The sequence below is a fragment of the Neodiprion pinetum genome, chromosome 6 (assembly GCF_021155775.2).
Source record: "Neodiprion pinetum isolate iyNeoPine1 chromosome 6, iyNeoPine1.2, whole genome shotgun sequence".
NCBI classification, from domain to species: Eukaryota; Metazoa; Arthropoda; class Insecta; order Hymenoptera; family Diprionidae; genus Neodiprion; species Neodiprion pinetum.
Genome location: NC_060237.1, coordinates 7,149,159 through 7,173,660, shown reverse-complemented (window position 1 = coordinate 7,173,660; position 24,502 = coordinate 7,149,159). Strand labels below are relative to the sequence as shown.

At 42.2% G+C, this 24,502-nt stretch overlaps 2 protein-coding genes and 2 long non-coding RNA genes across 4 annotated transcripts; 3 read left to right on the top strand and 1 right to left on the bottom strand.

Annotated features, from left to right (window-relative positions):
• Positions 1–1,857, top strand: LOC124222016 (uncharacterized). The gene is made up of 4 exons (XR_006883918.2): positions 1–672; positions 762–985; positions 1,227–1,337; positions 1,578–1,857. It is a non-coding gene; the product is annotated as an uncharacterized lncRNA (long non-coding RNA).
• An 8,180-nt stretch (positions 1,858–10,037) lies between these two features.
• LOC124221208 (uncharacterized) lies at positions 10,038–11,667 on the bottom strand. Its single transcript, XR_006883763.2, has 4 exons — positions 11,224–11,667; positions 10,911–11,134; positions 10,559–10,669; positions 10,038–10,318 (listed from the first exon to the last, which is right to left on the bottom strand). It is a non-coding gene; the product is annotated as an uncharacterized lncRNA (long non-coding RNA).
• A 1,173-nt stretch (positions 11,668–12,840) lies between these two features.
• Positions 12,841–18,246, top strand: LeuRS (Leucyl-tRNA synthetase). The gene is made up of 16 exons (XM_046631654.2): positions 12,841–12,952; positions 13,260–13,472; positions 13,611–13,820; positions 13,955–14,116; positions 14,230–14,474; positions 14,560–14,785; positions 14,870–15,088; positions 15,211–15,664; positions 15,776–15,914; positions 15,987–16,257; positions 16,351–16,598; positions 16,688–16,922; positions 17,008–17,265; positions 17,342–17,557; positions 17,637–17,865; positions 17,954–18,246. The coding sequence occupies exons 1-16, from the start codon at positions 12,950–12,952 to the stop codon at positions 18,157–18,159; spliced, it is 3,534 nt and encodes a 1,177-aa protein (XP_046487610.1). The 5' UTR covers positions 12,841–12,949; the 3' UTR covers positions 18,160–18,246.
• A 1,027-nt stretch (positions 18,247–19,273) lies between these two features.
• LOC124221620 (potassium/sodium hyperpolarization-activated cyclic nucleotide-gated channel 4) lies at positions 19,274–20,764 on the top strand. The gene is made up of 2 exons (XM_046631804.1): positions 19,274–19,419; positions 19,573–20,764. The coding sequence occupies exons 1-2, from the start codon at positions 19,274–19,276 to the stop codon at positions 20,762–20,764; spliced, it is 1,338 nt and encodes a 445-aa protein (XP_046487760.1).
• Positions 20,765–24,502: the final 3,738 nt, after the last annotated feature.

Sequence of the window (24,502 nt, the reverse complement as noted above, 5' to 3'; positions counted from 1 at the left end):
GCGTTTATATGCTTATGTGAATAGAGGTGTGTTTTCATCTTTGACAAAATATGGCTTTCAGAGTAGTTTAGATAGCCATCGTCCAGGGCATGTTGGCAGCATTATCCTCACGCATGACTGTCAATCTGTCAATTGATTCAATACCACAATACGTGAATCGAAATCGTATTGGAATCGGCAGGAAAGATTAAGTGCGTATTTCTTGTCTGAAATGCGAATATTAAAATCATTATACATCTTATCATATATACATACATCACATCATACATCATCATATCATACGTAGCATTAAAGTTCGAAACCAAAGATTGGATGTCGGATGTTCAGAAAGTGACGTCACCCAAAATTTTTTTCTCTTGACGTCATCGATCTAAAATCAGCTAGTTGAATTCCTCAGTCTGGGAACAACCGCGCAATAGAGCGGGCGGATGAGAATCGCGCTCCGCAGATTTCGAGTGCCGGGTTCTCTACCTCCTGGATCCTGCGCTCCGGGTCCGCTTCCTGGTACAACTCGACATCCAGGAAAAGCGCTCCGTAGTTTCTGCGCTCAAGGTCCACTACCAGCAGGAACTTGACTTCCAGGACAAGTGCTCCGTAGTTCTGGCTGTCCAGGCCCACTACCTGCAGGAACTAGACTTGCAGGTCAAGCGCTCCGTGTGTCCTGCGCTTCAGGTATGCTACCTGGGGAAACTTGATTCAGGGAAAAGCGCTCAGTATTTCGTGGGCTCCAGGTCCGCTACCTAATAAAACTCGACTTCCAGGACGAACGCTGCGTGGTTCCTGCGCTCCAGGTTCACTACCTGGTGAAACTCGACTTCCAGGACGAACGCTCCGTGGTTTCTGCGCACCAGGTCCGCTACCTGGTAAAACTCAACTTCCAGGACAAGCGCTCCGTAGCTTCTGCGCTCCAAGTCCACTACCTAATGAAACTCGACTTCAGGGACATGTGGTGAATAAGGAGGAAGAGGACGAGGATTTCTGCTCAGTGAGTAAAACATTTTTATAATATTTAATGGCTATTGTAATTATATTTTATCTGAAATTTTTTGAAGCTTGTTACGTTTACAATAGATCATTTCAATTCATTTTTCGCGCAAGCACAAATTCGGTAGCTGTGAATGCGCTAATGGGATTAATAATATTGTTAATTACTTAATTGATTATATTATTCCTTACGGATTGTTTTCGATGTTTTCTTATACTGAAAATATTTATTGCTATTTCAGGTATAACCCGAGGTGATTGGAGGTGGTTGGAGGTGGCCGGAGGTGAACGAGGAGGAGGACGAGGAAGACAAGGAGAACGAGTTGGACGACAAGGACGAGGATTTGTGCTCGGTGAGTAAAACATTTTTATAATATTTGATAACAATTGTAATTATATTTCATCTAAAATATTACAGACTTGTCACGTTTACAATAAATTGTTTCAATTCATTTTCCGCGCAAGCACAAATTCGGTAGCTATGAATGCGCTAATGAAATTATTAATATTGTCAATCACTTAATTAATTATATGAATCCTTACGTAATGTTTTTGATGTGTTCTTATACTGAAAATATTTATTGCTATTCCAGGTACAACCCGAGGTGGTTATCGGTGGTTGTTCGAGGTGGTTGGCGATTGTTGGAGGTGGTCGGAGGTGGACGAGGAGGAGGACGAACTGAACTGAGTCTCAAAGCCCTGTTGACATAAAAGCAGCTATTCGATAGAAATTATAGTTTATAGTTTACACAGCCCATTGCATGATATTTCATTATAAATACATATGTTTCAACGTATTTAGGAATAATTTATCAAATATACAGAGGAGATGTGCAAATAATAAATGAATTCGACCGCAATTTGATGTATTCATTAGAGCTTTAACAATAAATTTAAGCTTTGTTACCTCTTTTATTTTATTATGGATAATCAAAAACATTTCCGACTATTCGTGCTGTGGAAGCATGGGGATTAAGCCAAATGTAGCAAAAGATTAGAAACAGTGTATGTAGAGTACGGGTATTTTTCTGATAATGCAAATAGAATAGAATACAACGCCTTGCGAATTAGCTTTTCAGACAGAGATGAATGATGAATTTTAAGGACTGCATTATCGTTGTTGAATACTCTATGCCTCATGGGAAAAGAAAATCTGTAACGATAAAATTATGCACCGGATCATCGTCAACTTTAACTTTTGAAATGTCCTACCATTTTCGAACACCTCCTACCTCCCCCTGCCACCTCCCACCATCAATGGCCACTTTCGACCATCCTCTATCACCTTCTGCCAGCGCCGACCACCTCCTACCATTTCCGAACACCTCCAACCATCCTATTTACCTATATTACTAGATTAGCTATGATATGAAGAGAAGAATTATTCATTTCAAAATGGGATTCTATTCGACGCGCGCTCCATGTATTCCATAACATTAGTATTCATAATTATTCCAACAACTTTTCATTTGCTCTCTCGATCTTGAATTTTCATAGGCATAGAATCGAAACGTTGTTTTAGCTGGTCGCAAGTGAAGTATCTGCGTTGGGTGGAGGAGCAGAATTGTTTTTCGAAAAGCATTCGGATGGAAAAAAATTCAGAGTAACTGTAATACATCACGGATGCGCTAATTTTGAACGAGATGGAATGGATGCTTCGTATATGAGACGGTATTTAACGCTGCGTAGTGGTTTAAAGACCTAGAAAGGTGATAGGGAGAGAAAGAACGACGCTTCTTAACACTTTGAGTGTATTTCAACACACATTTGAAGGATAGGAGCGAAATTTTTCATCATCCAACTGTCGCAGAACGGCAGCGTTATTAACCGACCCGTTCACTGAAGAATATATCTTCAGTCAACGGCTGACCATCGAAGGGCCTGGCCGCTTGAGTCTGGAATCGGCAGGAGAGATGAAGTGTGTATTTCTTGTATGAAACGTGAAAACTAAAAGCATTATACATCATATCATATCATCATACATCATACATCATACATCGTACATCATACATCGTACATGATACATCATCATACATACTATCAAAGTTTGAAACCATAGTTTGGATGTCGGACGTTCAGAAAGTGACGTCACCAATTCAAAATCAGCTAGCCGAATTCCTCAGTCGGGAAACAACCGCGCAGTAGAGCGGACGCATGAGAGTCGCGCTCCGCAAATTTCGAGTACCGGGTTCTCAACCTCACGGATCCCGCGCTTCGGGTCCGCTACGTATTTCGAGTACCGGGTTCTCAACCTCCCGGATCCCGCGCTTCGGGTCCGCTACGCGGTGAAACTCGACTTCCAGGATAAGCGCTCCGTGGTTCCTGATTCACGTTTACAATAAATTATTTCAATTCGTTTTTCGCGCAACCCCAAATTCGGTAGCTGTCAGTCCGCTAATAAAATTTCTCGACTTCCAGGATAAGCGCTCCGTGGTTCCTGGTTCACGTTTACAATAAATTATTTCAATTCGTTTTTCGCGCAACCCCAAATTCGGTAGCTGTCAGTCCGCTAATAAAATTTCTCGACTTCCAGGATAAGCGCTCCGTGGTTCCTGGTTCACGTTTACAATAAATTATTTCAATTCGTTTTTCGCGCAAACCCAAATTCGGTAGCTGTCAGTCCGCTAATAAAATTTCTCGACTTCCAGGATAAGCGCTCCGTGGTTCCTGGTTCACGTTTACAATAAATTATTTCAATTCGTTTTTCGCGCAACCCCAAATTCGGTAGCTGTCAGTCCGCTAATAAAATTTCTCGACTTCCAGGATAAGCGCTCCGTGGTTCCTGGTTCACGTTTACAATAAATTATTTCAATTCGTTTTTCGCGCAAACCCAAATTCGGTAGCTGTCAGTCCGCTAATAAAATTTCTCGACTTCCAGGATAAGCGCTCCGTGGTTCCTGGTTCACGTTTACAATAAATTATTTCAATTCGTTCTTCGCGCAAGCCCATATTCGGTAGCTGTCAGTCCGCTAATAAAATTTCTCGACTTCCAGGATAAGCGCTCCGTGGTTCCTGGTTCACGTTTACAATAAATTATTTCAATTCGTTTTTCGCGCAAGCCCATATTCGGTAGCTGTCAGTCCGCTAATAAAATTTCTCGACTTCCAGGATAAGCGCTCCGTGGTTCCTGGTTCACGTTTACAATAAATTATTTCAATTCGTTTTTCGCGCAAGCCCAAATTCGGTAGCTGTCAGTCCGCTAATAAAATTTCTCGACTTCCAGGATAAGCGCTCCGTGGTTCCTGGTTCACGTTTACAATAAATTATTTCAATTCGTTTTTCGCGCAACCCCAAATTCGGTAGCTGTCAGTCCGCTAATAAAATTTCTCGACTTCCAGGATAAGCGCTCCGTGGTTCCTGGTTCACGTTTACAATAAATTATTTCAATTCGTTTTTCGCGCAAGCCCAAATTCGGTAGCTGTCAGTCCGCTAATAAAATTTCTCGACTTCCAGGATAAGCGCTCCGTGGTTCCTGGTTCACGTTTACAATAAATTATTTCAATTCGTTTTTCGCGCAACCCCAAATTCGGTAGCTGTCAGTCCGCTAATAAAATTTCTCGACTTCCGGGATAAGCGCTCCGTGGTTCCTGGTTCACGTTTACAATAAATTATTTCAATTCGTTTTTCGCGCAAGCCCAAATTCGGTAGCTGTCAGTCCGCTAATAAAATTTCTCGACTTCCAGGATAAGCGCTCCGTGGTTCCTGGTTCACGTTTACAATAAATTATTTCAATTCGTTTTTCGCGCAACCCCAAATTCGGTAGCTGTCAGTCCGCTAATAAAATTTCTCGACTTCCGGGATAAGCGCTCCGTGGTTCCTGGTTCACGTTTACAATAAATTATTTCAATTCGTTTTTCGCGCAACCCCAAATTCGGTAGCTGTCAGTCCGCTAATAAAATTTCTCGACTTCCAGGATAAGCGCACCGTGGTTCCTGGTTCACGTTTACAATAAATTATTTCAATTCGTTTTTCGCGCAACCCCAAATTCGGTAGCTGTCAGTCCTATTCAAGGTATAACCTGAGGTGGTTATCGGTGGTGTTCGAGGTGGTTGAAGGTGGTCGGAGGTGGACGAGGAAAAGGACGAGGAGGACGAGGATTTGTGCTGGGTGAGTAAAACACTTTTATAATATTTCATGGCAATTGTAATTATATTTCATCTGAAATATTACAAACTTGTCACATTTACAATAAATTATTTCAATTCATCTTTCGTGCAAGCACATATTCAGTAGCTATAAATAATCTTATACAATTTATTATATTATTAATTAATTAATTAATATTCCTATAATATTTAATGGCAATTGTAATTATATTTCATCTGAAATATTACAAACTTGTCACGTTTACAATAAATTATTTCAATTCATTTTTCGTGCAAGCACATATTCAGTAGCTATGAATAATCTTATACAATTTATTATATTATTAATTAATTAATCAATATTCTTATCATATTTGATGGCAATTGTAATTATATTTCATCTGAAATATTACAAACTTGTCACGTTTACAATAAATTATTTCAATTCATTTTTCGTGCAAGCACATATTCAGTAGCTATGAATAATCTTATACAATTTATTACATTATTAATTAATTGATTAATTACATTAATCCTTACACAATATATTTGATGTGTTCCTATACTAAAAATATTCATTACTATTCCAGGTATTACCCGAGGTGGTCGGAGGTGGACGAGGAGGAGGACGAGCTGGACGAGGAGGAGGACCAGGTGGACGAGGAGGAGGCGGGGTGGGTCGTGGGAGAGGAACTCTCCTCTCCTCAGAGGAGAGGAGGGGGAGGGGTGGGTCGTGGGAGAGGACCTCTCCTCTCCTCAGAGGAGAGGAGGGGGAGGGGCAGGGAAGGGTGAGAGGTGGGCGGGGAGGGGGAAGGGAAGGGAAGGGAAGGGGCGAGGAGGGGGAGGGGGAGGGGGAGGGGGAGGAAGGGGAGGGCGGGGGAAGGGAGGGAGGGAGGGAGGGAGGGAGGGAGGGTGGGTGGGAGGGAGGGTGGGTGGGAGGGAGGGAGGGAGGGAGGGAAGGCGGGAGGGTTTGGGGGGGGAGGGGGGGTGTACTGCTCAATTAACTCTAACGGGCTCGCATCGACATCCGTCCCCCGCCCTCCCGCCCTCCCTCCCGCCCTCCCTCCCTCCCTCCCTCCCTCCCTCCCGCCCTCCCTCCCGCCCTCCCCCTCCCTCGGCCCTTCCCTCCCCCTCCCCCTCCCCCCCCCTCCCCCTCCTCGCCCCTTCCCTTCCCTTCCCCCTCCCCGCCCACCTCTCCCCCTTCCCTGCCCCTCCCCCTCCTCTCCTCTGAGGAGAGGAGAGGTCCTCTCCCACGACCCACCCCTCCCCCTCCTCTCCTCTGAGGAGAGGAGAGGTCCTCTCCCACGACCCACCCCGCCTCCTCCTCGTCCACCTGGTCCTCCTCCTCGTCCAGCTCGTCCTCCTCCTCGTCCACCTCCGACCACCTCGGGTAATACCTGGAATAGTAATGAATATTTTTAGTATAGGAATACATCAAAAATATTGTGTAAGGAATAATGTAATTAATCAATTAATTAATAATGTAATAAATTGTATAAGATTATTCATAGCTACTGAATATGTGCTTGCACGAAAGATGAATTGAAATAATTTATTGTAAACGTGACGAGTTTATAATATTTCAGATGAAATATAATTACAATTGCCATCAAATATGATAAGAATATTGATTAATTAATTAATAATATAATAAATTGTATAAGATTATTCATAGCTACTGAATATGTGCTTGCACGAAAAATGAATTGAAATAATTTATTGTAAACGTGACAAGTTTGTAATATTTCAGATGAAATATAATTACAATTGCCATTAAATATTATAGGAATATTAATTAATTAATTAATAATATAATAAATTGTATAAGATTATTTATAGCTACTGAATATGTGCTTGCACGAAAGATGAATTGAAATAATTTATTGTAAATGTGACAAGCTTGTAATATTTCAGATGAAATATAATTACAATTGCCATGAAATATTATAAAAGTGTTTTACTCACCCAGCACAAATCCTCGTCCTCCTCGTCCTTTTCCTCGTCCACCTCCGACCACCTTCAACCACCTCGAACACCACCGATAACCACCTCAGGTTATACCTTGAATAGGACTGACAGCTACCGAATTTGGGGTTGCGCGAAAAACGAATTGAAATAATTTATTGTAAACGTGAACCAGGAACCACGGAGCGCTTATCCTGGAAGTCGAGAAATTTTATTAGCGGACTGACAGCTACCGAATTTGGGGTTGCGCGAAAAACGAATTGAAATAATTTATTGTAAACGTGAACCAGGAACCACGGAGCGCTTATCCTGGAAGTCGAGAAATTTTATTAGCGGACTGACAGCTACCGAATTTGGGGTTGCGCGAAAAACGAATTGAAATAATTTATTGTAAACGTGAACCAGGAACCACGGAGCGCTTATCCTGGAAGTCGAGAAATTTTATTAGCGGACTGACAGCTACCGAATTTGGGGTTGCGCGAAAAACGAATTGAAATAATTTATTGTAAACGTGAACCAGGAACCACGGAGCGCTTATCCCGGAAGTCGAGAAATTTTATTAGCGGACTGACAGCTACCGAATTTGGGGTTGCGCGAAAAACGAATTGAAATAATTTATTGTAAACGTGAACCAGGAACCACGGAGCGCTTATCCTGGAAGTCGAGAAATTTTATTAGCGGACTGACAGCTACCGAATTTGGGCTTGCGCGAAAAACGAATTGAAATAATTTATTGTAAACGTGAACCAGGAACCACGGAGCGCTTATCCTGGAAGTCGAGAAATTTTATTAGCGGACTGACAGCTACCGAATTTGGGGTTGCGCGAAAAACGAATTGAAATAATTTATTGTAAACGTGAACCAGGAACCACGGAGCGCTTATCCTGGAAGTCGAGAAATTTTATTAGCGGACTGACAGCTACCGAATTTGGGCTTGCGCGAAAAACGAATTGAAATAATTTATTGTAAACGTGAACCAGGAACCACGGAGCGCTTATCCTGGAAGTCGAGAAATTTTATTAGCGGACTGACAGCTACCGAATATGGGCTTGCGCGAAAAACGAATTGAAATAATTTATTGTAAACGTGAACCAGGAACCACGGAGCGCTTATCCTGGAAGTCGAGAAATTTTATTAGCGGACTGACAGCTACCGAATATGGGCTTGCGCGAAAAACGAATTGAAATAATTTATTGTAAACGTGAACCAGGAACCACGGAGCGCTTATCCTGGAAGTCGAGAAATTTTATTAGCGGACTGACAGCTACCGAATATGGGCTTGCGCGAAGAACGAATTGAAATAATTTATTGTAAACGTGAACCAGGAACCACGGAGCGCTTATCCTGGAAGTCGAGAAATTTTATTAGCGGACTGACAGCTACCGAATTTGGGGTTGCGCGAAAAACGAATTGAAATAATTTATTGTAAACGTGAACCAGGAACCACGGAGCGCTTATCCTGGAAGTCGAGAAATTTTATTAGCGGACTGACAGCTACCGAATTTGGGGTTGCGCGAAAAACGAATTGAAATAATTTATTGTAAACGTGAATCAGGAACCACGGAGCGCTTATCCTGGAAGTCGAGTTTCACCGCGTAGCGGACCCGAAGCGCGGGATCCGGGAGGTTGAGAACCCGGTACTCGAAATACGTAGCGGACCCGAAGCGCGGGATCCGTGAGGTTGAGAACCCGGTACTCGAAATTTGCGGAGCGCGACTCTCATGCGTCCGCTCTACTGCGCGGTTGTTTCCCGACTGAGGAATTCGGCTAGCTGATTTTGAATTGGTGACGTCACTTTCTGAACGTCCGACATCCAAACTATGGTTTCAAACTTTGATAGTATGTATGATGATGTATCATGTACGATGTATGATGTACGATGTATGATGTATGATGTATGATGATATGATATGATGTATAATGCTTTTAGTTTTCACGTTTCATACAAGAAATACACACTTCATCTCTCCTGCCGATTCCAGACTCAAGCGGCCAGGCCCTTCGATGGTCAGCCGTTGACTGAAGATATATTCTTCAGTGAACGGGTCGGTTAATAACGCTGCCGTTCTGCGACAGTTGGATGATGAAAAATTTCGCTCCTATCCTTCAAATGTGTGTTGAAATACACTCAAAGTGTTAAGAAGCGTCGTTCTTTCTCTCCCTATCACCTTTCTAGGTCTTTAAACCACTACGCAGCGTTAAATACCGTCTCATATACGAAGCATCCATTCCATCTCGTTCAAAATTAGCGCATCCGTGATGTATTACAGTTACTCTGAATTTTTTTCCATCCGAATGCTTTTCGAAAAACAATTCTGCTCCTCCACCCAACGCAGATACTTCACTTGCGACCAGCTAAAACAACGTTTCGATTCTATGCCTATGAAAATTCAAGATCGAGAGAGCAAATGAAAAGTTGTTGGAATAATTATGAATACTAATGTTATGGAATACATGGAGCGCGCGTCGAATAGAATCCCATTTTGAAATGAATAATTCTTCTCTTCATATCATAGCTAATCTAGTAATATAGGTAAATAGGATGGTTGGAGGTGTTCGGAAATGGTAGGAGGTGGTCGGCGCTGGCAGAAGGTGATAGAGGATGGTCGAAAGTGGCCATTGATGGTGGGAGGTGGCAGGGGGAGGTAGGAGGTGTTCGAAAATGGTAGGACATTTCAAAAGTTAAAGTTGACGATGATCCGGTGCATAATTTTATCGTTACAGATTTTCTTTTCCCATGAGGCATAGAGTATTCAACAACGATAATGCAGTCCTTAAAATTCATCATTCATCTCTGTCTGAAAAGCTAATTCGCAAGGCGTTGTATTCTATTCTATTTGCATTATCAGAAAAATACCCGTACTCTACATACACTGTTTCTAATCTTTTGCTACATTTGGCTTAATCCCCATGCTTCCACAGCACGAATAGTCGGAAATGTTTTTGATTATCCATAATAAAATAAAAGAGGTAACAAAGCTTAAATTTATTGTTAAAGCTCTAATGAATACATCAAATTGCGGTCGAATTCATTTATTATTTGCACATCTCCTCTGTATATTTGATAAATTATTCCTAAATACGTTGAAACATATGTATTTATAATGAAATATCATGCAATGGGCTGTGTAAACTATAAACTATAATTTCTATCGAATAGCTGCTTTTATGTCAACAGGGCTTTGAGACTCAGTTCAGTTCGTCCTCCTCCTCGTCCACCTCCGACCACCTCCAACAATCGCCAACCACCTCGAACAACCACCGATAACCACCTCGGGTTGTACCTGGAATAGCAATAAATATTTTCAGTATAAGAACACATCAAAAACATTACGTAAGGATTCATATAATTAATTAAGTGATTGACAATATTAATAATTTCATTAGCGCATTCATAGCTACCGAATTTGTGCTTGCGCGGAAAATGAATTGAAACAATTTATTGTAAACGTGACAAGTCTGTAATATTTTAGATGAAATATAATTACAATTGTCATCAAATATTATAAAAATGTTTTACTCACCGAGCACAAATCCTCGTCCTTGTCGTCCAACTCGTTCTCCTTGTCTTCCTCGTCCTCCTCCTCGTTCACCTCCGGCCACCTCCAACCACCTCCAATCACCTCGGGTTATACCTGAAATAGCAATAAATATTTTCAGTATAAGAAAACATCGAAAACAATCCGTAAGGAATAATATAATCAATTAAGTAATTAACAATATTATTAATCCCATTAGCGCATTCACAGCTACCGAATTTGTGCTTGCGCGAAAAATGAATTGAAATGATCTATTGTAAACGTAACAAGCTTCAAAAAATTTCAGATAAAATATAATTACAATAGCCATTAAATATTATAAAAATGTTTTACTCACTGAGCAGAAATCCTCGTCCTCTTCCTCCTTATTCACCACATGTCCCTGAAGTCGAGTTTCATTAGGTAGTGGACTTGGAGCGCAGAAGCTACGGAGCGCTTGTCCTGGAAGTTGAGTTTTACCAGGTAGCGGACCTGGTGCGCAGAAACCACGGAGCGTTCGTCCTGGAAGTCGAGTTTCACCAGGTAGTGAACCTGGAGCGCAGGAACCACGCAGCGTTCGTCCTGGAAGTCGAGTTTTATTAGGTAGCGGACCTGGAGCGCACGAAATACTGAGCGCTTTTCCCTGAATCAAGTTTCCCCAGGTAGCATACCTGAAGCGCAGGACACACGGAGCGCTTGACCTGCAAGTCTAGTTCCTGCAGGTAGTGGGCCTGGACAGCCAGAACTACGGAGCACTTGTCCTGGAAGTCAAGTTCCTGCTGGTAGTGGACCTTGAGCGCAGAAACTACGGAGCGCTTTTCCTGGATGTCGAGTTGTACCAGGAAGCGGACCCGGAGCGCAGGATCCAGGAGGTAGAGAACCCGGCACTCGAAATCTGCGGAGCGCGATTCTCATCCGCCCGCTCTATTGCGCGGTTGTTCCCAGACTGAGGAATTCAACTAGCTGATTTTAGATCGATGACGTCAAGAGAAAAAAATTTTGGGTGACGTCACTTTCTGAACATCCGACATCCAATCTTTGGTTTCGAACTTTAATGCTACGTATGATATGATGATGTATGATGTGATGTATGTATATATGATAAGATGTATAATGATTTTAATATTCGCATTTCAGACAAGAAATACGCACTTAATCTTTCCTGCCGATTCCAGACTCAAGCGGCTAGGCCCTATGGTGGTCAGCCGTTGACTAAAGATATATTCTTCAGCTAACGGGTCAGCTAATATCGCTGTCGTACTGCGGCAGTTGGATGATAAAAATTTTTGCTCGTACCTTTCAAATGTGTTCAAATACACTCGAAGTTTTAACAAGCTTCGTTCTATCTCTCCCTATCAAAAAAAAAAATAAATAAAAATCGACGACAATCACCTTTTTAGGTCTTTAAATCAGAACACTGCGTTAAATACTGTCTCAAATACGGACCATCCGTTTCATCTCGATCAAAATTAGCGCATCCGTGATGTATTACAGTTACTCTGAATTTTTCTGATTACGAACACTTTTCGAAAAACAATTCTGCTTCTCTACCCAACGTAGATACTTCACTTGCGACTAGCTAAAACAGCGTTTTGATTCCATGCCTACGAAAATTCAAGATCGAGAGAGCAAATGAAAAGTTGTTGGAATAATTATGCATATTAATGTTGTAAAATACACGGCGGTGCAGGGGGACGAGGAGGACACAGGCGGTCGGAGGTGGTCGGAGGTGTCCGGAAATGGTAGGAGATGGTAGGAACTGGTAGGTGGTGGTTGTCGGAGGTATGAGGTGGTTAGAGGCTGTAGGGGCGGTAGGAGGTGGTCGGAGATGGCATAAGGTGTTGGTCGGCGGCTGGAGGGGGTAGGAAGTGTTTGGAGGTGGTTGGAAGTGATCGGCGCTGGTCGAGGAGGACGAAGATGACATGGACGTCGATGGTCGGCGTGGAGGCGGTGGACGGAGACGAGGTGGACAAGGAAGACGAAGGTGGTCGGAGGTGGGCTGAGGTGGTTGACGGTGGTTGAAGGTCGTTGCGATGGTTGGCGGTGGACGCTGTTACGCCTCTTCTCACGGGAATGATCGAGCTGATCGACATTTCTAAGTCGCGGTCGACAAATAGTCTTACGTACTCACTTTGTACCGACTCAATCTCAACCTTCCATACCGACACTACTTTGGCTGCCAGGAATGTCGGTGCGAACTAGTTAGGTAGAGTCGATAGAGCAGAAAACTCCTACGCTCCCAGGCCCACTTGGGCCCACTTGCCCGCCGAAAACTGGTCACAAAAATTTACCCAGGAGTATCCGTCTTTATATTCTTCAGTCACGTCCATGCGTTCGAGTCGAAGCCGTGGCTATATGTGGAAGCCGTTCGACTTTTATAAATAAAGAAAGACAGATATGGTAATTATTAGAGAAAATATTATCGTATAATCTTCATATTCTACATATTAAACACAAAAACCCAAATGTGGCTACAAAGTACCGTTATACCAAATACCGCAACAGCACGTAACCTCTCTTTGACACTACCCATCTGCTCAGAATTCACCAGGTATATTCATGTGATTGCGAGCAGGTATTCTCGAAATAACTCAGCTATAAAATCATTGACCAAATTCGGCTTTCATTTTTTCTGATCAATGTCATCAGTCCATAACGTGTACAAAATATGCTAAGGTGTGACGCGTTAATATTTATTATATTACAGGCAGCGGAAAGAAAAGGTACCTTTAAGGTTGAGTACCTGCAGAAGATTGAAAGAGATGTCCAAAAGCAATGGGAAAATGCTAAGGTATACGAAGAAGATGCTCCATTGTCTCAAAGACAATCGCCAGATGAAAAGTTCTTGGCTACTTTTCCATTTCCATACATGAATGGACGTCTTCATCTGGGGCACACTTTCTCTCTGTCCAAATGCGAGGTATTTTAATGTAGCTGATTTATTTATCATTCATCTACATTTTATTATATTGTCAATCACATGAAATGATATCTTATCATAAACACAATGTTGAATATAGAAATTTATCTGAGAGTATGGATGTACCGTAATTTTCAGTTCGCAGTTCGCTACAATCGTCTCTTGGGCAAAAAGGTTTTGTTTCCATTTGGATTTCATTGCACAGGCATGCCTATAAAAGCTTGCGCTGACAAACTTAAGAGAGAAATGGAAACGTATGGAAACCCACCAAAGTTTCCACTCGACGAAGAAGTCGTTACTGAAAAGATTGACGATATTGTCATGAAGGATAAAAGTAAAGGAAAAAAGGTTGTTCATTTTTCAGAGCCTTCGTTGCACTTCTTTTCACATGCAATGTGCAGTTAAAACATTTACAAAATTAGTATTACAAATTTCATTTAATAATTTCTGTTTCTCAACATTTGACAAACTCGCGTTTTCAGAGCAAAGCTGTAGCCAAAGCAGGTGGCGCGAAATATCAGTGGCAGATTATGCAGAGCCTTGGATTAAATGATGAGGAAATCCAAAAATTTTCAGATGCCAATTATTGGTTGGATTACTTTCCACCGCTGGCTGTGCAGGACTTGAAATCGATCGGAATACACGTATGTGGTATCAGCAATTGAAAGATACATTTACTTGATTGTTGAAAGTCTTCAAGTCAGATGAGAAATTTTTTTATTTAAATATATCTAACTTTTTATTTTACGCAAACTAGGTAGACTGGCGACGCATGTTCATAACCACCGATGCGAATCCGTTCTTCGATTCTTTCGTTAGATGGCAGTTCCAACATCTAAAAGCGAGAAACAAAGTGAAGTATGGAAAGCGGTACACAGTATTCTCACCCAAGGACAATCAGCCATGTATGGACCATGACAGATCCTCTGGAGAAGGCGTCGGACCACAGGAATACACCCTAATCAAAATGAAACTACTCGAATCATATCCTGCCGCACTTAAGTACATAGAATTAGTGTTCATTACTCGTCATGCACAAACTTCAATCGGTCTATTGTGAGATAAAACCCCTGTCTTTTATTCCCAGAGTTGTTCAGAGTAAGCCTGTCTATCTAGTCGCCGCTACACTGAGACCGGAGACTATGTACGGTCAAACAAATTGCTGGATTCGTCCGGACATGCGGTACGTTGCTTACAGCTTAGCAAATGGGGACATTTATATCTCTACAGAGAGAGCTGCACGCAATCTGTCTTATCAAGGCTTTACAAAAACCGAGGGTAAAATAGACATTGTTGCTCAATTGAGCGGACAGGTAATTTTTCAGCTACTTGATATTTCCTTGCAATTCATTGATCCCTACTTATGAGTATTGATTGAATGTTATACTATATACCAGGATATTCTTGGCCTTCCACTTCATGCGCCTTTATCCAGCAACGAAGTGATATACACTCTACCCATGCTTACTATAAAAGAGGACAAAGGTACGGGTATCGTGACATCAGTTCCCAGTGATTCTCCGGATGATTACGCGGCACTTGTAGATCTGAAAAAGAAGCAACCCTTCAGAGAAAAGTATGGCATCACAGACAATATGGTGCTACCTTATGATCCTGTGAGTTTAGATTCAGCGCCAAATTATAATAAATGACAGTTGTGTAGAGACAATGCCTAGAACACTCTTGAGATGAGATATTGTCTGCAGCATAATCATATTTTAAGTACTTTCATTTACAGATACCAATAATTCAAGTCCCTGAATTTGGAAATCTTTCCGCTGTAACGGTTTATGACCAACTGAAAATCCAGTCTCAAAATGATAAAGAGAAGCTTCTGACTGCCAAAGAAATGGTATATCTCAAAGGTTTTTACGACGGTGTGCTTTTGGTAGGTGAATACAAAGGGAAGAAAATTCAAGACGTTAAAAAGGACTTGCAGAAGAAACTCGTTGACGCCAAAGATGCAGTGGTATACTATGAACCTGAAAAAACGATAATATCAAGGTCAAACGACGAATGCGTTGTCGCTTTGTGTAACCAGTGGTACCTAGACTATGGCGAAGCAAACTGGAAAAAGCAGGCTGAACAAGCTTTAGAAAACTTGGAAACTTTCCATGATGAAGTTAGGAAGAATTTCACTGCATGTCTGAATTGGCTGCATGAATATGCCTGCTCTCGAACTTATGGATTAGGTATGTATTTCTCTAAATTTGTACAGTTTCTGCTGTAACGTCCAACAAAAACAATAACTTTGAATTAGTTCCTCAATTATTCCATAAAAAATAGTAGAATTGTTTTCAAAGGTACTAAACTACCCTGGGATGAATACTGGCTCATTGAGTCTCTGTCAGACTCAACTATCTACATGGCGTACTATACAGTAGCACATTTGATACAAGGCGGAACATTCAAAGGGGATAAACCCAATGCTCTTGGTATAAAGTGAGTTCAGTACAGACAAGCTTCTATTTTAGTAAGATTTTGCTACTACATTTTCTAATCCTATTTCTTCAGGGCTGAAGAAATGACTCCGGAAGTCTGGGATTACATATTTTTCAAAGATGCTAAGTTGCCACATGGATCTATAAAGAAAGAAGCGCTAGATAAAATGCGACGAGAGTTCCAGTATTGGTATCCTGTCGACCTACGTGTTTCTGGAAAAGATTTGGTCCAAAATCATCTTACCTTCTTTATTTATAACCATACCGCTATTTGGCCGGATCAACCCGAATTATGGCCTAAAGGCATAAGGGCGAATGGACATCTACTTCTTAATTCAGCTAAAGTAATGAATAGTTTGAGCTGCTTTATAATTCATGTGACATGACTCTTGAATTGAAGAACATACTCACCACAGAATCTATTTATTTATATGTAGATGTCTAAATCGGATGGAAATTTCCTTACATTGACTGACGCAGTGCGTAAGTTCTCTGCAGATGGTATGCGGCTCTGTTTGGCCGACTCCGGTGACTCTGTAGAAGATGCGAACTTTGTCGAAAGCACCGCTGATGCAGGAATCCTCAGGCTTTATACGTACATTGAGTGGATCAAAGAAGTTATGGTCTCAAAGAATACGTTCAGAAAAGGGGAGCCTAATACTTTCAATGATCGAGTCTTCCAGAGGTACGTTGAAAGCAGAAATATCATTAATGCGATGATCAGAGATACTTGTTTCATGAATTGTTTATATAATTTAAATTTTCTTTTTGCAGTGAAATGAATCTGAAGATACTTGAGACCAAGGAAAACTATCACAAGATGCTGTACAAAGAAGCACTTCGAACTGGATTCTATGAATTTCAGGCAGCGAGAGATAAATATCTGCAACTTACTCTGTCAGATGGAATTAATCTGACACTTATAATGAAGTTCATTGAAATCCAAACCATTCTAATGGCTCCCATTTGTCCGCACGTTGCCGAGCATGTTTGGACCTTGATTGAGAAGGTAAAGATACAATGCACGGTTAATGTCATGAATCCGGTCTCAAAATGTACTTGCGCCAATTCATCTGATTTCATTTTAATTATAGAAAGACAGTATTTTGAACGCCCGTTGGCCTATGGCTGGTCCGATTGATGAAATCTTGGTGAAATCTTCACAGTACCTAATGGAAGCCGCACATACTTTCAGAATCCATCTGAAAAATCAACTTACCGTGAAAAAGCCTGCTAAAGGGAAGGCTGCTCCTTCTCCTCCTGAAATACCTACTTTTGGTACGATTTGGGTGGCAAAAACATTTCCGCCGTGGCAGAGCACTGTTCTCACGAGCATGAAACAATTATTCGAGGTAAGTTGATGGATACCTGAGTATCGATTTATGGTATCATTTGCGAGAAACTTAAAACTGTTACTTTTATTTACAGAAGAATGGAGGGCAACTACCGGACAACAAAGTAATTTCTACGGAACTCAGTACCAAAACAGAGCTCAAGAAATACATGAAAAGAGTAATGCCTTTTGTGCAAGCAACAAGAGAAAAAATGGATACACTTGGTGTATCAGCTTTGAATCTAACACTTGACTTCGATGAAGTTGATGTGTTGACGATAAATCAAGATTATCTTCGAAGTACTCTAGACGTGAGTATAAAAAATATCACCGCAACGTGTTCAGTTAAATATACTCGGCTACGTATACTAAATAAATTTTCAATTTTAGTTGGAAAAAATTGAAATCAAATACTCCGACGAGGCTCCCGAAAAAACGAAAGAAGAATGCTGTCCTGGTGCACCGTATATAAGTTTCTCTACAAGACCAGGCCTTCCCGTTACCGTGGTGAATCCACAAAAGTGTAATAGCCTGTTTACCAAGATCATAAAACTCTCCGACGGAGACAGAGCAGTTGATGTCTCAGCGCGAATAGCTAAGGATAATAAATTGATAAAAGGTACAAGCATATATGAGAAATTTACTTAGTTAGTGACCATGAAGTGATTACTGATTTTGATGCTTTAAATCGTGTACTTCGTTTACAGATGCTACTTCAGTTCGCTTATACCGTTACGAAGATTCGATACTGGGGCCTAGAACTATATCAAAAGTCGACGATATACTGAATGGCAAAATCCTTGTTCCTCCAACCGCGGTTTTTAGTGTGAATTTAGATACTGGTACCGTAAAACTTGACGTAGAAGGAAAAAAATACCCAACTGGGCTAGATTTATTATACGTTGTAGAATAGCAATAGCGTTGTAAAAATGACTTATAATTTATTTACGTACTTCGCAATTTGTTTTTTTAATGAGGCGAATAAAACAAGGACAATTATAAAAAATCTCTATACGCAGAATTTGAATATAATCGAATCCACCTGTCACAGGTAAGTGATCATTTTAATCTTCAAGAATACCTACCTGTGAAGAGTGAGTATTTAAGATACAGAAAGCTGATCGACTGTCAGATGGCATGTGCATGTCGTATTCTGGGCTATTACAATGCCAAAGTAATATGTTATAGTCGTTGAGACATATTAGTTCAATCAAGCTGATTAGTTTTCTTCAAATCTTTAAAACAATTTAAACCTATTTCGCCTTCACGCCATGGCTGAAAAACAGTTGCCTACAGTAAGGCGAACCCGAGAGTTGAATATTTATAATAACTGCGAATAAAATTGTTTTGCGAGTACACTTTTCTGGCATCAAAAACAAAAGAATACTAATAACAAAGCGAACCTAGAAACTCCAGGTGACACGTTTCATACCTTTTTTTCTCGAATTGAGTTAGTTGATTATTAGCTAGGCGACAACAAACCGAGTCCTTTAATGACGGAAAAAGTTAATGAAACACAATGTTGAAAGTGCATCATGATTGCGAAATAAATTTGAAAGAAGATGAAGTATTATTCATCCCTGGAAGGGGTCCGTTTCGGTCAACATTCGGAGCGCTGCGACGCTCCTGTATGGTATCCGGAAAAAATCCAAGCGCGACAAAATATCTGCGGAGCCGAGCAGCCATCGTTTACGAAAAGCGACGTCATTTACGAAACTTTAAATACGTTATTCACCCGTTCAGTCTTTTCAGGTGGGTCCCTGAAAAAATGAATACTGTACGGCAAGATGATAATATATTATATCCTAGATTCTTGAAACTCTGGATCAGTACAATTGCTTTAATACAATGCATAATTCTACTACAACATAATAAAAATAATTTCACGTATTTATTAACCATCGGTGGTTTCTCGCATAAATGATCGTAAGTTAAATACAGATATTATCTACGTAATTTGATAAGCATTGAAATGTAGAAGTAAGAAAAACAAACTCACGTTGTACAGACACTGGTGGGACTTCGCAATGGTACTATCCATGTATGCCCTTTGTTTGATTCTGCCATACCAAGCTGCCTTTGACATGGATCGGAAAATCCGTGGTTGGACCCAGGCGAAAAATTTGTTCATCGGTTTCTTTAACGCGGACATCATCGTGAATTTGAGGACTGGGTACGTGGCCGTAGTCAATCTTTTGTGGCAGAAATGTTATTGTTGATTGATTATGAAAAACGCTATTAAAATTAATTGAAAATTCCCGTAGACAGTTATTTGATTTCGGTATCAGTGCGTGTAAAGCAGAGATATTCATGTCCTTCTTTTCAGGTACTACGACCAAACTCTTCGGACAGTGCAACTGGATTCTTGGATGGTAGCAAAAAAGTACATGTTCCACGGTACTTTCTTTGTCGATTTGATCGGCTCGATACCGACGGACATATTTTTCTTGGCTCATTGGAACGAGCTGGTAGTATTGCGGGAGGTGACCTCGCTGATAATAATATTCAGGGGATTTTCCATGTACTCGTATACACATAGGCTAGCCACCTCCTACGACATATCGATCGGGATTGTGAACATAATAATATTCATCGGACTGATATTCCTGGCCCTCCACTGGCAGGCCTGCTTCCACTACATAGTACCACTAGCCGTTGAGTCTCTGGGGAAGCCGAAAGCTCCCGACGATAGCTCCTGGATTGCACAAAACATGCTCTGGGGGTCGACTCCTCAGACGAAATACCGCAGCAGCCTATTTCGCGCGGTTGCCATCTTCACTTGTTCCGGGTTCAACGGAGCTCCTCCTTCCACGATGGAGGACCAGTACTTGGCCATCATCTTCCAGGTGTTGTCGGTCTTCATTATGTGCAAGATGGTCGGCGCGATGATGCAGATATACAAGACCATGAACAGCTCGTCCCTCAAGTACCAGGCGATGACCGCCCAGCTGACTCAGTACATAAGGCACAAACAGCTCCCTGTGGAAAACCAGCAGCGATTCATGACCTACCACGAGTTTCGCTACCAGCACAACTACTTCAGGGAGTCGGAGATCCTGAGCACGGTTTCCAGCCAGATCAGCCAGGAGATTGGGATGCACTCGTGCAGGAAGCTGGTCGAGAACGTCACCTTCTTCAACAACTTGCCGATGTCGTTGCTGGTAAGAATCGTGGCCCTTCTTCGCTCCGAGATATTCCTCACCAACGACGTGATTGTGCGGGCCAATCAGCCGGGGGACTGCATGTATTTCATCGCCTCCGGCACCGTCGCCATTTACACCAAGTCCGGGAAGGAAGTCTGCCACCTAGAGGACGGTGCTCATTTCGGAGAAATCGCTTTGGTCATGCCGGACGAACGTCGAGTCGCGAGTGTCGTTGCTGTAGAAATTTGCGAACTTTACAGGCTGGAGCGCGCCGATTTTACTCGGACTATACACCCTTACCCCATGCTTTGGGAGCGGATTAAAAAAATCGCTATGGAACGACACGAGAAGACAACGATTTTGAACGCGCAGTGATTTTAACATTACAGTAGAGATATAGTTTTTAAAGCAATCTGCAATGATAATTTGGCCATTTTGCTACAATTATAATTAATTGATAATTATCGATAGAATACACCGATATTCAGAAAGCCTAAGCTTTTCTTCTCGTCGCTGATTTCGACCGTTTTTATGGATGATTAATTTCTTTTCCAAGGAAATAGCCCGGTATATGCAAGGTACTTTTTGCTGCATATTTTCCCAAACACTCAATTTGATTCGTGAACGTTGATCGGTATGATTTGTTTTTTCTTCGTGGCATAATTCATTGATTAAATACTTGAGCCACGTACGAAAACGTTGTGAATACCAGCCAGTGGTAACGTCTGTACTAACCAGCCGCCGGATTTTCATTCGAAGCATGCGAATGAAACGAGCCTTGGTAGATGCCACTAGCAACACTCTTCCAGCGACTTCCTGGACTACACAGCTTGACGTAGCCCGTATAATTATATACCGGAATAACATTTACCATTAGAAAAAAGTTAAACGACACTCATTATGAAAGGTCCCGGTTCAAGTCCCAACTTCGATATACAGCCGAATAATTGAAACGGTGATGTAATAATGCAAAGGAGCAGCTCCGCTTGTTTCCTCTGTATAATAACCAATTATACTTAGAGTCAATTATGAAAAAATCTCATTATAAATTGAGTGCGTTAATGACTTTAACAATTCAAATGGTTTTGGTGCTTCCTTGCACAGCACGCATTGTGCATGCAAACATAATTTTAACGCAATGCTCCGGAATATCGGGCTTATCCCGAATATTTTGCTAGAAGTCCCATCGCTTTCAAGAATGAGTAAAATAACACTGTTATGACGCATACAGAGTTCTGTATGCGATAACGAGAATTGCCCAATTGACATAATCAGAGTGTAGGTAACGGATAATAAGGTTTGCACTGCGATGACATAACAAGTTCAATACATCCACTGGCCAATGTCGTTCGTAAAAAAGTAGGTCACCACAGGGTATTATGCGCGAGTATAATATATCTACGTAACCTGTATTCGAAATAATATCGATAAATTATACGTTAATGTTATGCTTTATAACGTTAGTTTAAACGTAACTGTAATTTTACCAACGAAATATATTGTATATTATACAGGCCATGATTATCTTCATAAATCACAATACAGTTTGAATGATTATAATTAGTGTATACCAATTATCGAAGCTAAGACGGTCGTTTGTATTATCTACTACATACGTGCCTTTTAAAATTCAGAACCACACATGAAATTGCGAGATGCATGCGCAGTGGGTTATAACATTTTGTTATACTCACGTGCAGCATCTCGATACGTACGTGGTATGAATCAAATCCGGCGCGCTCCAAGATTCTGCAATAAAAATACGAGTAGTTAATTATCGCCCATAAATACATTGCGTGCTGCCACTGATTTTGACTTCCGTCCATTCGGGTTGCGATGACTCCCATATAGCTATACTCCGCATCATTTAACTCGATTAAGAATATGCATGACGTATAATAATTGTACGGTCAATCTTTCTAATTATACAATTAACGCAGTACGGAAATGGATTCCTGAAACGGCCGCGGTCAAATTATAAGCTTATTATAGGTGTATACAGGTTGAAAAATAATTTGCCAGATTTTTTCGCAGCGCGTGACCGAACTCTCGAAATAGGGTGCACCGCGTGACTGTGTATCGTTTTCATGACTTTACGAATCAATCAATCATTCAATCAATCAGTCAATCAATCAACGAAATCAAAAGGTTGAACAGTTCTGAATTGGGTACTATGCGAAGAGTACAGGAACCGCTACTCGGGGCCGATAAAAACCCCGCCTCCGGCCTCGAATGATGAATGCCGAATAAAACGCAGTAAAGACATTTGGCACAATCGTTTGAAAATGTTAAAAAATTCTATCCGCACGGGCGAAACGCCCGAAAATCCCGATGGCGCCTACGCCGGGTACGGGAAAGAAGAGCCTCGGCCAGGGACGCCCATTCGACGGGCAGACAATGGTTTGTGCGCATCGACGCATGGGCAGAGCGCGGTTCGTGGCTGCCCCGGATGACAATAGTCGCTTAGGAAGGGCTGGGCATTGTACAATAGGTCGGCGATGCGCCTGCCTGGTAGCAACCCGCACCCTCCTCCCACACCTCCCGAGCCTCTGCTGCCTCCGAATCTCCTCCGCCCCCGAAGCGGTGGCCTATTGTTATCAGCGCCGACGTGCAGCTCCCTGGGTTATGTGAATTCTGGCCACACCCCGCGACGCCAGCCAACGGGAGGGCCGCAGGCCTCCGGAGATTGGCGACCCTGCACCTGACCCCGCGCCACTCGACAATAGGCAAATCCGCGAACAGCGCCGATGTCGGAGTGAACGCCTCGCGATCAGCCCTCGCGGGAACCGGGGGTGTTTCCGGTCCCCCGGGTTTTACCAGAGCTGTCTTCCGAGAGCTCCCCGGGGTTAAGGTCCTCAGCGTCTGGAGTAACCCGGTCCAAACCGAAGCGCTGTTTAACGAAAGAGCGAGGCCAGAGCTCGTCGCTGCGGAAGGACTCGAAATGAAATCCAGAGTTTCGCTCGGATCACTGGATTGCATTGTGAAAACCGCGGAAACGATAACGCAGTTGACGAATTAGGAACTAGGTTCCATCGTGAAGCGTTCTGTGCAGGCAAACCCTTCAACTTTAATCCGCTATTAATTCACAAGTCTACCGTATGAAATTCAGCAAAAAATGCTCCACAGACATGATATGTGAATTCAGAGATAACTATCTCTTAACATCTGATGTTACGAATGATCATTTACGTTGATGTTTTTAAGTACGTGACAAAATATCAAACTCATGTCAAAACAACTGCCATTTAAGAGTTTGGTATGGCCAATGATCGATACCAACCGCTGTCAAATGATCTTTTTACTTGCCTAGAGTCAGGAATCTAGCTGAAAAATTAAAGGTAAATAGCTGAAACACCATTGACATATTGTAAACGCTACTTTAACCTGATCTTCTCCAAAGTTGAGCCCGTGGTAACGTGTTAAATACACGTTTAGAAATGTTATTTTCATCATTTCAGAGCACTTATTTTCCTCGAGTACTCAATAATCGGATTCATTAAGTTAGGTACACCGTGATTACGATAAGTTTACATAATCGAATACACTTTGCAGCAATTTCTACCCGATCTTGTACCAACGCAACAAAGTATACTATCAAGACGATTGAAGTGTGTGAGCTCCACAAAAGCTGTACACAACATTCTTAGGGTACCAGCTATAATAACCGCAAAATCTGCCGTGCTACTGTCTCGTAATTCTAACCGATTATCGGCGAACACGCGTCGGCCAACCGTCAAAACGCGACGTACTCAACATTGCGTGGCAAAATAGTTACGTACCAGCAACAAAATATCCACCAGCGGAGGCACCGGCCGGGGGTCCGTAAAGAGAGGGAGCGTGTACCCAGGCTGCGTCTCCTCCGCGGCGGGTCGATAGTCTGCGGGCCACCAGCCAACCCCTTTCGTCTCTTCCGCCGGTATTCTCCTACGTGCCCATCCTCGCCCCCGCATCCACCCCCGTAACGCTCGTCCGCCCCTCCGCCCCTCGACTCTCGGCAGGTACAGAGGCAGAGGAACCGCTGCGTTGATTGATCGTTTATCGATACGCAGGCGGGCTTGCCGGCGGCGGACCGTGTTCCCTTCTCTCCCCGCCCCTCCCGCCGCCGCCGCCACC

Bases quoted from the DNA above. Each gene is read 5' to 3' on its own strand.
- LeuRS (XM_046631654.2), top strand. The intron at 13,473-13,610 runs GTATTTTAATGT...CGTAATTTTCAG, and splicing joins TCTCTCTGTCCAAATGCGAG to TTCGCAGTTCGCTACAATCG. The intron at 13,821-13,954 runs GTTGTTCATTTT...TCGCGTTTTCAG, and splicing joins ATAAAAGTAAAGGAAAAAAG to AGCAAAGCTGTAGCCAAAGC.
- LOC124221620 (XM_046631804.1), top strand. From the start codon at position 19,274: ATGGTACTATCCATGTATGCCCTTTGTTTGATTCTGCCATACCAAGCT. The intron at 19,420-19,572 runs GTACGTGGCCGT...CCTTCTTTTCAG, and splicing joins ATCGTGAATTTGAGGACTGG to GTACTACGACCAAACTCTTC.